This window comes from Mixophyes fleayi, chromosome 2 (genome assembly GCF_038048845.1).
Source record: "Mixophyes fleayi isolate aMixFle1 chromosome 2, aMixFle1.hap1, whole genome shotgun sequence".
Classification (NCBI taxonomy): domain Eukaryota; kingdom Metazoa; phylum Chordata; class Amphibia; order Anura; family Limnodynastidae; genus Mixophyes; species Mixophyes fleayi.
The window spans coordinates 226,060,259-226,072,552 of record NC_134403.1 but is presented as its reverse complement, the minus strand read 5'-3'; the positions used below and the strand labels follow the sequence as shown (position 1 = coordinate 226,072,552).

Sequence of the window (12,294 nt, the reverse complement as noted above, 5' to 3'; positions counted from 1 at the left end):
CACCTATACTGCTCTGGTAAGTCTATCATCTGGTGATACCTGGGTAAAGACTCCTAGTGCCCGTGACAATTCCCACCAAACCCTGGACCCATATTTCTATGGACTTTGTTTCTGATTTGCCTAATTCTAATAATTTCAATACCATCTGGGTCATCGTTGACCGTTACTCCAAAATGGCGCATTTTGTTCCTCTCCATGGCCTCCCATCAGCACCTATACTGGCTCAGCTATTTATAAAGGAGATCTTCCGTTTGCATGGTTGTCCTGAAGAAATCGTCTCAGATACAGGAGTTCAGTTTGTGGCGAAATTCTGGAGATCCTTGTGCCAAGAACTACAGATCACACTAAACTTCTCTTTGGCTATGATCCCCAATCCAACGGGCAAACGGAAAGAGTCAATCAGGACCTAGAAACATTCCTACGTTTGTACATATCCTCTTCTCAAGATGACTGGGTAGATCTGCTTCCTTGGGCAGAATTTGCTCATAATCATCACGAATCCTCTGCTTCCACTCCATTTCATACTGTCTATGGCCTATACCCCAGGGTACATTTGTTTACTTCACTTCCTACAGCCTCAGTACCTGTCTCTAAAGTCTTCCTAAAGAATTTTGCAGGCCACTGGCACCAGGTACGGGAATCTCTACTTAAAGCGTCCCAACGCTACAAAATTCAGGCCGACAAACATTGAGCCATTCCAAGCTTGCAACCTGGAGACAGAGTCTGGCTGTCTACTCGCAATCTACGCCTCAGAGTTCCATCTATGAAATTCGCTCCTCGCTTTATTGGACCATTTAACATCTCCCGGGTCATCATTCCAGTGTCCTACAAATTACATTTACCATCTTACCTCAAGGTACTCAACTCCTTCCATATCTCGCTCTTAAAACCACTGGAACTAAATCGGTTTTACACACCCAAACTGGTTTCTCTTGAGGTGCAGACTGAACATGGTGACGAATATGAAATTTAAGAGATCTTGGACTCTCGGTTTCGACATAAGACCTTACAATATCTAGTCGACTGGAAGGGCTATGGTCCAGAAGAGAGGGCCTGGATCAAAGCTTATGATGTTCACGCTCCATTTCTCATCAAAAAATATCACTGCAAGTTTCCAACTAAGCCCCAATCTAAATGTCCAGTGACCACTCATAAGGGAGGGGGTACTGTCACACATCTGGATCTTAGCCACACTTCCCTCCAGAGGATAGTTCTTGGCTCCAGTGTTCCCGTCAGCATTTCCAAGTGCTCTGTTTCCGTCAGCATTTTCAAGTGCTCTGTTCCCGTCAGCATTTCCAAGTGCTCTGTTCCCGTCAGCATTACCAAGTGCTCTGTTCCCGTCAGCATTACCAAGTGCTCTGTTCCCGTCAGCATTTCCAGACTGCTCTGTTCCTGTCAACATTTCCAGACTGCTCATTCCCCTGCTATATTCTATATTCAGCAAGAACATGAGCAGGAAGATCATCCAGGCTGCTAGGTTCTGTTTCAGTCCTGCTCCAGCTAGTCCCAAGGGTCCCGAATCGGATCAAGAAATACAGACGACCATGACTCTACCTTTTCTGCAGTTATGCAGGACAGAGCTACAGCATCTGGATACTGGGTAGCGTAGTCCACCAAGGTGAGGATGTACCTCTTCCCCGATTTATTGGGCACAGGCAGGGGACCTACTATGTCCACAGTCACTCGCTGAAAAGGTTCCCCAATTATTGGCAAGGAACTGAGGGAAGCACGAGCACTGGGGCACCCGAGACGCTGACACAGATCACAGGACTTACAGTAGGCCCGGACATTCCAGGTCAGAAAAAGGTCTATGTCAGGCACTTCAGTGTTCGGTCTCTTCCCTGGTGTCCAGCTTTAGGGATTTCATGGGCAACTGAAATTAGTTGTGCGCGAAAGCCCCGTGGTTCCACCAGTTGAACTTGTTCCCGGACTTGTCTATCCCCATCTACCTTCCGAGCTACACGGTACAACAACCCTTTACACCAGGTCACACTAACAACCTTTAGTGCTAGAATGCTGCCACCAGCCTGGCGTCTCATGCCTTCTAGCGAGGGATCAGAGAGCTGCGCTGCCCTGAACTCTTCCCTGTGGCCCTCACTATCGTCTAAGTCAGAGTACGCTGCAGGGGGTCTTTGTCGGGGTGACTTGGGTCAGTTAAAGTGGGGGTCAGTCAAAGGGGGGGGGGGGTCACTGAGGTCAGCTATACTCACTGCTGGAGCTGGCAAACTGCTAGTACCAGGAGCATCACCGGGCACCCCCACAAGTTCAGGTTGGCAAGAGACAACGTTCTCTGCGTTGCTAGGGTACATAGTGTTTCTAGAGGCAAAGGGCTGGCTGTTCCCTGAAGAAATAGCAGATATGGTCTTTTCCTCTGGGCTGGCTGCAGATGTGTTTGCTGGTGATGGCTGTTGTCTAGCAGCTGTGGTATTTTCCTCTATCTGGGTTGTGCAGGTGTATATCCTGAAGACTGTAGTTTAGCAGTTTGGCTCTGGGTAATAGAGTTCAGAAATGCAACAATTCCACCCCCGTTGCCCAAGAGGCCATCCATATCGGCAACATCTCGCAACTCTCGGCCATCTCCCTAGTCAAGATACACCCTTGCTACAGGCACTTCTTTCTCCAGTCCATCTGACACGGTAACTTTGGCAGTTCGATCCTGCAATACTGCAGCAGGATCAATAAGATGGGGACTCACAACAGTAATTGAGGCACCTGAGTCTCTCAGTCTTTCACCCTGCAGGGGTCCCACTTGGACTGGCTGCAGGTTCCTCCACATTTTTTTGGGGGGGGGGTCTTTTGGACACATAGTTGACTCTCTCCACTGAGTCAACTTCAGACACGCCACTCCATTAGGCTGGCAGGGGTGGAAACAGTCTCTAATGGCTCACCTTCGCCAGTTACGCAAGTCAGCCAGGCCTTGGATTAGGGGCACGAGTCTGGGGTGCTGGGGCTGATGGACAACCCATCCTTAAATTATCAGTTTTACCGCAGTTGTAGCACTACCTCTCCAGCGTGGGCTCCGATGGTCTCTGATAATTTCCAGGGATAGCGTGAGGCGGCTGTTGGCGAGTGGTACCCAAAGGGTTAGGTACTTGCTTTTGGGGGTGAGTAAAAGAGGGATGTCCCCCTGACTGTACAGTCTGCTGGTGCAGGCTGTGTGCTTGGCGCTCCTGCCAGGGTGGCCTCACTGCCACATACTGATCCACCAACTGGGTAGCGGCTTGCAGGATAGCTGGTCTTCTGTTGAGCACCTGTTCTTTCACCTCTGGTGCGCACCATTATTGAAACTGCTCTTGGCACATCAAGTCGATTTCCTCCTTTACAGTCTGAACACTTGCTCCGCGCACCCACTTCCTGGCAGACTCCCGCAGCAGCTTGACAAACTTCTCATGGGTGGCGTCGAGGTTCTTGGTAAGGTCCCGGATCTTCAGATGATAGGTCTCTAGGGTAATAGTGTACCGTTTAAGGAGTGCCCTTTTCAATATATCATAGTCCGCATAGTCCTCTGTAGGCACCCTACGGTAGGCCTCCACTGCACGTCCTTGCAGTGTGGGTACCAGATGCTTAACCCATTCGTCTCTGGGTACAGTGTATAGACTGCAGGTCCTTTCAAATACCTGCAGATGCTCATCAATATTCCCAACGCAGTCCTCAAATTTAGGGCAAGGTGGAGAGGACAGTCCTGATCTCCTAGGGGGTGCCCCCCACCCCAGGCTGCATGACTGGTGTTCTTCCTTCTTGGTGCCATGCCTTGATGACCTGTGCCCACTCATCTGCAGTCACCTTCTCCTCTAAGGCCGCCAGCTGGATCTTTAGCCTGACTGACCTGCGCTCATCATAGGATAGAGGGGCTGGTTGCGCGGGTGAAGTCTGCGGGGTATAAGTCGCTGCAATCTGTTGAGCAGGGATCTCTGCTGTCTGGACGTCTGTGGTACCATGCGGTCTGTGTCACTCCCTCAGCGCCTCTCTCATCTCCGCCCTGTTTGGCGAATGGCTGATGTCAATGCCCTTGGTACTGACTAGTCTCGAGATCTGCCCTGGACACGTTGTTGTAATCAGACATCATGTGCTTTCTCCTGACTGCAGTTATTCCTCTCCTGAATAACTCGGCTCTCCTGGTTAACTAAAAGCCGCCTGCGGTTATCCCACCGCTTGCCACCAGAAATATGTGACAGGATGGACCGCCTATGCCACCCTGTCTGTTGTTGCTGCTGGGCTTACTTTGCCACCGTTCCCTTTTGTTATCCCAAATGCGCCCTCTTGCCGCAGTAGGAGGGGCTTACAAAGGCTGCCACCACTAGACTACTTACCAGCATCCAGAACTAGGTTTATTTTGGGTAAGTGACGTTGCTAGCATATCTCGTTGCTGGTGTACCTGGGCTGGTACTCGTGACCTCTTACTATGGATCAGGGAAGCTGTGGATGGATCCCCCCTGGTCTATCACACTGACCAGGGCTGCAGGGTAGCAGGCAGAGTGGTGGTGGTACTGGAAAAGCTTAGGTCCAAACCTCAGAGACAGCTGGAGGACAGATTAGATTTAGGGTCTAAATCTGCAGGTCACAGGAATACAGCAATATTGAAGATGTTTTCAAGCAGGTCTTTGAAGCAAGATGTTTATTTGCTCTCACTGGTCAGGTAAAATCAGAAGAATGATACATACAGTACAGTGCTTTTTATACAGATTTGGACACAGGCTATTTTTAGAATCAGGATGTACCGTTTACCAAAACATCGATTTCCATGCATTGCAAGCCTGACACAGAACTTTTTCTGGCCTGAAATATCAGATGACATCCGGGCCTACTGTAAGTCCTGTGATGTGTCTGTCAGTGTCTTGGGCACCCCAGTGCTCGTGCTCCCTTCAGGTCCTTGGTAATAATTGGGGAACCTTTTCAGCGAGTGGCTGTGGACATAGTAGGTCCCCTGCCTGTGCCCTGTATTAACACTTTTGTAGATGAGTTGGACAGAGTTCAGGGCTACCTAGAAGACATTTCCAATTTCAGTAAGATTTGGTACTATAATCTGGATCAAATAGGACTGATGTTAGGGAAGATGGGGTAGGCATGTTAGACTGTTAGGGCAGAGAAGTGCCAGATGGGGATGTTAGAGGTACAGTACCAGGGTGATCATGTGGGGGGAGGAAGGGTTAGTTCAGAACCAGGTAGGTAGAGACAATCCGAGCCTGGCCCCAGCTCATGACCCAGTTACATGCACCGGCATTCTTAACGATTGCAGGGGACCACAGACATTCTGTCCCAGACTTTAGTACTGTAGCGAAGTCCCTGACAGATCTCACTAAGTATAAACTCCCCAAAGTAGTTGACTGGACACCTGCTTGTGAGCTGGTATTCCTGTTGTTAAAGTAAGCCCTGGTTCATGCTCCAGTACTGGTGGTGCCCAACTATGACAACGACTTTATTGTGCAAACTGACACGTCATAGTATGAACTGGGAGCAGTACTTAGCCATGTGGGGCCTGATGGGCTGGAGCACCCTGTGGCCTATTTGAGCAGAAAAATGCTAAACCAGGAGGTGGGGTATACCACAATTGAGAAGGAATGTTTTGCCATTGTGTAGGCAGAGAAAAAACTTCAACCTTATTTGTATGGATGACATTTTACTGTGGTGACTGATCATAAACCTTTAAAGTGGCTACAGCACACCTCAGGGGAAAATGGCCGTTTGTTGCGCTGGAGCCTTGCACTTCAAATTCATGACTTTGACATAATTTACAAGTAAGGAAAGGCTCACAGCAATGCGGATGGACTTTCTCGGCAGGAAGAGCCAGTCACCTCCGGTAACCATAGTAGACTGCGGACCAGGAGCCAAATCGTCGGACATGGCACGCTGGTTGCCGCATGGACAAGGGAGGGGGAGGAGTGTGACGGGATTGCGTATAAATAACTTATGGTTACAAATGGAAGAATACATTACATGGTCAAACAGTGCTCTTTTTATTCAGATTCCGACATTCATGTTGGCAGGGGGTATCCAGCCCCTGTCCCAACTGGCACCGCGACGTCTGATATATCACATTCAATAATTACCATTAGGATGTACTATATCAGCGAACCTTGGAGCTAGCGCAATTTAAACTTTAACAAAATTTACATAAATCTGTGATTTCCTAAAAACCTGGTGATACGCTTCCTATATTACTTGCATCCTGTCTTAGAGATATAGCAAGTCTAATTACCCCCTCCTGTGCCTTTAGGCTATAGGATGTGTTGGACACATCAAAAGGTCTACTTAGTATGGGGGGAAAAGTTATAAAAACAAGCTTCCTTCAACAAATGGCTATTGCATCAGAAATCAATACATGAATATGAAAATATCTACATTTATACTCCCAGCGCAAGGACTTAGGTCTTTCTGGTGCTGCACGCCGGTTCATAACCGGCGCCACAGAGCCCATACATTAAATATTTACATTTAAATTAATAAATATACCCTCAAATACATCTATAATCTCTTAGTGCTGAGGTTTAACCCATTCAACACAGCAACATCAGGTATTAACCTATTTCATGCTGCAGCAGTCATCTTGGTCAGGTGGGAGGTGAGGGGGACCCGGACACACATGTATTTAGGATTTGCGTGCTCCCGAATTCACCAAGGCACGGATCGGCAGGTCTGCTCTGCCTCACTACACAAGACGCTGCAGGATACGTCCAATACTTATGTGGATTAAAAATTCCCCAAAGAAGGCACAGAAAAAATATTGAATTAATGTCACCTGTTAATTATGTAGGCCTTAATAATAACAGTTTAAAAAAAAGTGTTTTTTATTTTCTTTTTTTCCCATGAAATACATTTATTACAATATTGTTAATGTCTACCGAGCATAAAATACATTTTTACAGTTGCTTGTGATTGCAAACACGTTATAGCATGCATATGAGACCATCATCACTACAGACCTGGATTTAGAATAGCCCTTTAGCTGGAACAAGTTATAAGGCATAAAAAAACAAGTAACTTTGAGATGGCCAGAGCTGGGTTCAGACGTGGCTTTGTGCGGTTGAGTTTAGCACGCCCCTACTGTAAAGTCACTTACCTGAACACACTTCCCTGCCCCAAAATAGCAGGCTGTAGTAAGTTCCATAAAGACACGGCGGTCAGGGCTGCATTCATGGACGCAGAGTGATTTTGTGTGCAGTACACTCAAAAATCGGCAGATACGTGCCATGATGAATCAGGCCCAGTATGTAATGACCTTTAGATGCACCAGCTCAGCAGTAAAGTTGTGCTTTGAAATTATGATAAAACGTCCAGAACTGTGATGTCCTTCCATATATATATATATATATATATATATATATATATATATATATATATAGATAGATATATATAGATGGACCTAGGCAACAAAAACGTGTCAATTGAATATATTAAATGAAATATTTTTAACCAAGCAAGTCTTACATTTCTTTTGCATTAATACACTTCTACTTTTTTGCATATCGAAACTGCACAAATCAATGCACACAGAACGAGGAGGCGGGAGTTAACCTCGCTTCCTTACTGTGATTGAAAGAGGATCCTGCTAGTAAGACAACATGAACAGACTTACCTGCGTGACGTCACAAGGGCGATCCGCCAGGAAGTGCGAGAATGGAGCCTATATCCTCTTGGAGTGCGGACACCGTGAGGGGCTATTTGGAAGGTGAGAATTTAAGGCGGTGAGATGTTTGCGCCATATACACCTGCAGAACTTTAAGTAAAGTTAGGCGTGCAATACAGTGAAACTAGAGAGCTGCATTGACGCTGTGTGTGTTATGGAGGGGCGTCTACTGTTTGGGGAGTACCTATAAACCGATGGGAGATACGTCTTAACATGACGTTTAATGTTAATGTTGGTGCAAATGCGCTATTAAATTCAATAAGTTAGCGAAATGTCAACGGTTAGGGTGATATGAACGCTGTAATGGGAATGTGTCCATTTCCTTGTCAGTAATAATCCACAGCTACTCCATGTGTATTGTGTATGCTTGTTGTATCTCTTCCATAGGGTTAGACCCTTCAGTTCAGCATTATCCCTTTCAAGAATGGGACATCACAGGGCAGGATCTGTTAGACCTGTCCCCCCAGCACCTTGATGTGCTAGGAGTAAGAAGCATTGGGCACCAGGAGATAATCTTGGAAGCAGTGGAACAGCTGTGTTCCCTGGTAAGAAAATCATAAAAGATGTTATTGATTCTCTAGATTATTTATAAAATATGTCATGAATAAAAAGATGACACATTAAGCTATCTGGACAATGGTGTTGCTCCTTGTTATTACAATGACATATGTCACAGCCATTGTTATTTGTAGCTTCTGTGTTTGATTGATGTCATAATAATTAATAGGAATCACCCAGCACTGTATATAAGTGGCTAGTGTTTCTGACAGCGCAGGGTCATAGCAGGTTTGATACTGACAAGGGTACCATTTTTGTGGAATTTGTATGTTTTTTTTCCCCCTGTATTTGTGTGGGTTTTCTCCAACAGTCCAAAAAATACTGTTAGGTTATTTGGCTTGTGGTAAAAAAAACAAATGGACCCCAAGTATGTTTGTGTGGTAGGGAATTTAGATTGATTGTAAGCTCCACAGGGACAGGGATTGATGTCAATGATTAAATATTCTCAAGAAAGGGCTAAGTAATATTGTGGCACTATACAAGCAAATAATAGTTTAATCTCCTTTTACGAACTTTATGTGATACTTTAGCCATGATTTAAATGGAGCTGACCTGATCTATGACAGGGACATATGTGTATACATCTACTTGGCTTTTAAAGAAAGAATCGACTGTTAATGTACGTTTGTCTCTTGTAAACCAAACGGAAACTCCTTGTTTTATTTATCAGTGTAACTTTTTTGTAGGTATTTTATTTAAGCATACTATAAATTCTTATTGTAGTAACACAGATTGAAGTAATTTGTTGTTTTTCTTAAAATCAGTATTTTGCTGCTATTGAAGGTTTCATATTTTAAGTTCATTCTCTGAGTGAGCTCATTTACAGCTATCCCCGATATTTCCTTTTACCCATTGCTGTTCACTTTTGTCTCCCTTCTGTTGTCTCCTTCTGACATATTTATCTTTCTGTAGCACTATGAACTGCACAGTGATTGTCTGCGAACCCTCACAGATAAGCTGTATGGAGTTGCTCAGATGTTAAGTGCGCACATCCTTACCCTCAGGAAAGTCCCCTTGGTCTCCAAAACCTCTGCTCTGTCTCCTACTCACAAACAGCTAGCCTGCATCATAGACATAGTATCTGCAGCTCGAGGCCTCTTCTCCTGGCTTAACAGGTAGTTAAATCTGCACTTGTTACTATTTTTACCAATGATTTACATGCCCATCCTCAAACATTTTAAAAGTAACTTACAATAATATCAACTAATAAAGAGATGCATTTATCACTTGCTTATCACTGTATGATAATCTTTATTTAATAAGACAAACCTGTAACTACACAAACAGTATTGTATCCGGTTAGCAAGCTGTGTCCATATTTCCAGTGTATGAGTTCTTCTGTCCACAGGTATCTATTTACACGGCTAAATGATTACTCTGCCTGTCGTGATGTCATTGCTTTGTGTGTAGAGTTGGCGGATATGTTGCATAAGGTGTGTACAATGTATCTTTTATTTAATTTTATTATATCGTAAGAGAATCTATCATGCTCACATATAAAACCATTTTACATATTGAAATCATGTAAAAGGTTTTGTCTACAGGGTTCTGCATTAAATCATGAAGGCACTTGGGGCTAGTTCTTAATCCTTTTTTTTTTTTTTTAATGGTCACTGATTATGTGAATAGGGATATATTTAACACATATTGTAAGCCCAGTACACTATCTGTTTCAGTACAGGTAATAGGAGTCAATGTGAAGGACTTCGTTCTGCAGTTTAGTAATAGCCGAAAATAAATGATTTTTGCCTAACGAGTAGTAAACTGAGAGTTGTGAGTAATGTTGTAAGGCCCATTTTATTGACATACTTTTTGTAGTATATGTAAATTCTTAATTGGTGGAAGTAGTTGTAAATTAAATCTTTGAACTTTAAAATGTGTATTAAAATAAGTTTCAGAATATTTCCTATAAAGTTCAAGCAAGGGTCTTCCATTATCAAGTCTGAACCACCCCCCCCCCCCCCCCCACCAAGAAAACCCAAAAACAAACAAAATAGCCCTCAAACTAAGCCATACTGCATAGCTTGGAAAATATTTGTAATGCAAAATCATTGGAACCCACAATGTAATGTATATTGTAGATGAGCTGTCGCCATTCAAGTTCCCTGCTAGTAGTAATACAAAAGTATTGACTGTGAAAACACTACAGAATTGGCTTGGCTTCTCATGTCTGCTTTCTCCGAAGTGTAATTGGCAGTGTGCATTACTGTTTTGTTTACACGTTCTTCTGGTAGCGTCATGAGAGAGCAGTTTATTTTTATCGCTCTGGGTCCAGTTTCACAAAATAACACCAGCAAAAATAAACTCTGCTACTAGTTCCAGCAGTGTTAGTTTAGCCCAAAGGGCATTTTCCCTGTGCTGTTACTTCAGAAGAAGAAAAAAAAAAACACTCCAGGGGAAAGAGTACTAGATCTTCTCCCAGGTACTGTACAAAGCAGCAACCACTTGTCAGTGGGGTCATTATTTTATGTAATACTATATAAACTTAATATGCAAAGCCAAGGCAACTGTGTGTGTGTGTGTGTGTGTGTGTGTGTGTGTGTAAGAGTGTGATTAAAACATCAAAGTAACCATTTTATGCGCTGTGAAAACTGAACATTTTAACATTGTTCGTCATTTATTTTAGGACTGGGCAGTTCCACAGATTGAGAACAGGATCCTAACTATTGTGAGTTCCCAGCATGCCCTACTGCTCAGTTTATATTGGGATACATGATCGCTGCCATTTTTTCATTAATGACAACCTAATGTAAATTTACAAAGAAATATACAAAAATGAGAATATATATTTTTTTCTCAATATCTTTTGCGATTGCATAAAGTACTGTAATGAAAAGCTGTGCCTGGACACTTGGGTGTATTGCTTTGTAATTATCTCTCTCTCCTTTTAATATGCCACTTTTTCAAACTGTCAACAATGTATAGTGATCTCTATCACCAGTACTTCAACATTCCTCTTCAGCCCTCCTTATTTCACCTTTATCCTGCATGCTTGCTGCTCACTACACTTTATTTCCCCTTCCCTTCTCTTTACACTTACACCTTTCTAACCACTTCTGTTTTCACATTACCCAAATCCTCACTCCTGCAGCCTCCTTTATGCCACCTGTATTGCATAAACTCAAACTAATGAAGTGCGCTTTTTGTAGTGTGAAAATATTTGTGAGATATGTAAGAGTATTCTGAGCTGCAGCCCGGAGAATCTCCTTACTCAGACGGCAACACTTGAGCCAGTGCAGATAAACCCTGAGCCTTCACAGAGTCTGGTGAGAGAGGGGTTTTAGATAAAGGATGTATAATTTGATTATAGATATAGAGATAATGAGCCTGATTCATTAAGGAAAACAACTCAAAAAAATTAGTAAGTTTTCTCCTGGACAAAACCATGTTACAATGCAAGGGGTGCAAATTAGTTTATAATTTTGCACATAAGTTAAATACTGTCTGTTTTTTCAGGTAGCACAAAAATAGCTTTATTTATACACTGAAATTTAAAGTTGATCTAGGACATGCTCTACCCCAACTATAAAGGCCATCACATTTTAAATTTATATCTCTCTCCAATGCAACATGGTTTTGCCAAGGTGCAAAGTTACTCCCTTTTTATGCTTTGCTCTCCTAAATTAATCTGGCCCAATATGTATATAGTAAAACATTTTTTCCTTGATTTAGCATTTTCTTAGGAATTTTTTTTTTCCGATCCCATGAAAAACATATATTTGTTAATTGGTGAAAATTGGGTCTGAGGATAGGTTTTGGGCTATGCTCTGGGGATAGGTAATAGGAATTGGGATTATGGTTTGGGGGTAAGGAGTTGAATTATGCATTGGGAACAGGGATTGGGGAAATGCATTTGGGACAGGAGATGGGGATCCACATCATTGGTGCCCTAATTATACATACCGTCCACATTTTCTATTTGGATTAGAGCAATGAGGGTTATGTTTTGTATGCACCAGTTTATCAATTCGGATGTTTAACTACAGACCTTTTTGCTTTCATTAGAACATACACTTTGGGTGGAAAAGTGCTTCATCAGTGTTATCTATGCCCCTTTCATGTGAACTCCACATTGCATGCAACTGGGGGAGGAACATCAATAAATGTTTTAC

General features: G+C 43.4%; 1 protein-coding gene across 1 annotated transcript in view; it reads left to right on the top strand.

Moving 5' to 3' along the window:
- Nucleotides 1–7,545: 7,545 nt before the first annotated feature.
- CNKSR1 (connector enhancer of kinase suppressor of Ras 1) overlaps nt 7,546–12,294 on the top strand; it is a 40,665-nt gene continuing 35,916 nt past the window's right edge. Inside the window, exons 1-6 of the mRNA XM_075197754.1 lie at nt 7,546–7,666; nt 8,012–8,169; nt 9,095–9,297; nt 9,531–9,615; nt 10,809–10,850; nt 11,332–11,448. Of these exons, the coding sequence (XP_075053855.1) occupies nt 7,615–7,666; nt 8,012–8,169; nt 9,095–9,297; nt 9,531–9,615; nt 10,809–10,850; nt 11,332–11,448 (657 nt within the window). The 5' untranslated portion in view covers nt 7,546–7,614. The remainder of the gene's footprint in view (nt 7,667–8,011; nt 8,170–9,094; nt 9,298–9,530; nt 9,616–10,808; nt 10,851–11,331; nt 11,449–12,294) is intronic.